This window comes from Tachypleus tridentatus, chromosome 6 (genome assembly GCF_004210375.1).
Source record: "Tachypleus tridentatus isolate NWPU-2018 chromosome 6, ASM421037v1, whole genome shotgun sequence".
Taxonomy (NCBI): Eukaryota; Metazoa; Arthropoda; class Merostomata; order Xiphosura; family Limulidae; genus Tachypleus; species Tachypleus tridentatus.
The window spans coordinates 95,271,220-95,273,778 of NC_134830.1; the positions used below are offsets into that span (position 1 = coordinate 95,271,220).

At 35.0% G+C, this 2,559-nt stretch overlaps 1 protein-coding gene and 1 pseudogene across 1 annotated transcript; both read right to left on the reverse strand.

Annotated features, from left to right (window-relative positions):
* Positions 1 to 372: 372 nt before the first annotated feature.
* Positions 373 to 1,419, reverse strand: LOC143251671 (glutamate--cysteine ligase catalytic subunit pseudogene; annotated as a pseudogene).
* Positions 1,420 to 1,647: 228 nt separating this feature from the next.
* On the reverse strand, positions 1,648 to 2,241 carry LOC143251673 (glutamate--cysteine ligase catalytic subunit-like). The gene has a single exon (XM_076502926.1). It carries the CDS (start codon positions 2,239 to 2,241, stop codon positions 1,648 to 1,650), a length of 594 nt encoding a protein of 197 aa, XP_076359041.1.
* Positions 2,242 to 2,559: the final 318 nt, after the last annotated feature.

The following is a 2,559-nucleotide window of genomic DNA, read 5'->3' on the forward strand; positions in this document are numbered from 1 at the left end:
TCAGGTTTTAATACCCACATTCAGTAGTTTTGTGTTTAATAACAAACAAAAAAGTATTTGCAAAATTAAACTTTATTGTAACATTTAAAATTTTTTAAAAAATCAGAATCATTTAAACGTACAGAAAATATTATACTGGATAAGAAAAGTATAATGATTAATAACAATACTTATAATAAAACCTTATAAAGGTCCACCTTCGAAAGTGTTCGGGTTATAGGGTTTTATTTCAATAACTAATTCGACTTCTTAAACCTACCTGTTCTTCTAACATCATGAATATAATATTTAGCGGTAGAACTTTAGAATATTGTTTTAAGTTTCTTGTAAAACGATGCACACTAATTTTAAAATATCAACAAATCTGCTCTTTCAACAAAAACTAAAGTTTTTTTCTGTACTGAAATTGTCCATGTCATACTTAGATAACTTCTTTCGACCCAATAATTTCGGACACTGAAGAATACCTTTTTGAATCTGATCAATGGTTATCAGCAGGTCATAGGTTATTTCTTCCGTCACCACAGAATCATGTTTATAATTTTCATGGTTCAAAATGAACTCGCGGATCCATTTAGCACCAGTCATAGTTTCTCCAGATGCTCGTTGTTCAATGAGTTTTAAATATCGATCTAGACCAACGGCAGCATCGGGGTTAACATTTTCACTGATATAATCCTTTATCACAGGAATTATCCCATGATATCCGTTTGTTGATCCATTTAGTATTTCATTCAGTGTCAAAAACGTGATAGAAGATTTGTCTGAATCCGATTCTGCAAAGAAACTGATATCTTTTTTAACCCAAAACTTTTGTTCGCGAACAGCATCTCGTTTCTGTGCTGTCCGGAAATTTTCTTGAAGTTTGCTTATTGGAATGAGCCAATTTAATTTTTTGTTTATTACAACTTTGGAAAAAAGTGCAACGAATATCGCTAAAGCCGAATTTTCAAAGTCTGTTAATTGAGCATCCATTACTTTGCACTCCAGACGCCAGAATGCTGAAATACTAGAATCAGGAATTTTTATATTAACCGCTGGTTCACGGAAAAGTGTTAAGATGTTGCTTAAACCAGTTTCATCTTCTTCCAGCTGTTCCTTACATAATATCATTGGTGTTCTTAAGAGGGCACATGACACCTGAAGAGCAAGCTGTGAATCTATTCCTTCGGAAGTAAGTTTTTCATAATATTGTTCGTCATAAACAATTTGTATGTCATTTAACTCTGATCCACTTGGTGAGAAATACAAGTAATTTGATTCCCAGCGAGAACTATTAGGAATCTTGTAATCTAGTGCTTCGGGATGATTGATCTCTTTTCTTGTTCTGTCATCAAACCCTTCAGCAAGTGCCTGCCATCGACAGTCAAGCTCTGTTAGGAATCCTCTTCTAACTGGAGCATTAGCACTTAAAGCCATTAGTATTGGAGATAAAACGCATAGCTGGTCATGTAAAAAACTTAACGTTTTCCAGAGATGGTGCTTGTACTGTAATCTGAAGAGAACAGCTGCTAAGTCCAAACATAGAACAATCTTCGTAAACATGATTCAGTTTAGCTACTTCTTCAGATTGTCCATCATCGCCCAGTGCTTGCAAATCTTCAATAAAAGGGTCAAGTGTATGTTCATCTTTAAAAATAGGTATATTCACAACGGCTCGTTTCCTTTTCTTGTGTCATTTAGAATAGCTAGAGCTCTGTATGCTTCATTTTCTACACAGATAAACCCATCTGGAATAAACAGTGACTTACAGAGGCCAAAATTGGGTGTAGGCTTATAAGCTGGTTCAGTAAATTGCTTAGTACCAAGTCGTGGAAACATTCCCATGTTTATGTAAGTTTCATCACATTCCAAACTGGCTAGTACTTCTTTCTTCCTCTTTGACATATTTTCTTCTATTAGATGAAAACAATTCAAAACATCCCCGAAAGGCTCTTGTGGACAACATTCTAGCATAGACTCGGTACACTCATCAGTCCACATGCCAACAAGAGAATGTTTTTCTTTTAACTTCTTTAAAACACTGGATGCACGTAGACATAATCTCACAGTTTTAGTTTCATGATTGAATTTTACTATATGTCCTTCAGTCTCATCTCCCCATTTAAATGGATCACCGCTTCTATACTTGTGTTGATTGTAATGGTAAATAAATTGTTTACAAGCCAACATTCGTGCTTTGTCTGCATGTTTCAGCAGTTCGTCCCAACTCAAAACATGCGGATTTTCTAGTAACTTCATAGTTGATTCTTATAGCAGATACGTAATCAACTTCTGTCAATCGTAAATTATTTGACACTTGGACACAAATCAGAGATTTTATAACAACGCTTGCTCTAAGAGTAACCTAACCCCGTAGTGACAACATGCTTACATCACAGAGTTAGTAGCCTATGAAATGAAATATCACTCGTTCAGTTTAATTAACTTGTGCAATCACCGAGAGCCACAATACTATTGACTGCGTTTATAACATTTTGTTTGAGCTTGTGAAAGACAAGTGGCTTAAATCACTAGTGTTCCTTACAGTGTGTATTGTGTTTCAGCTGTCGTCAACAA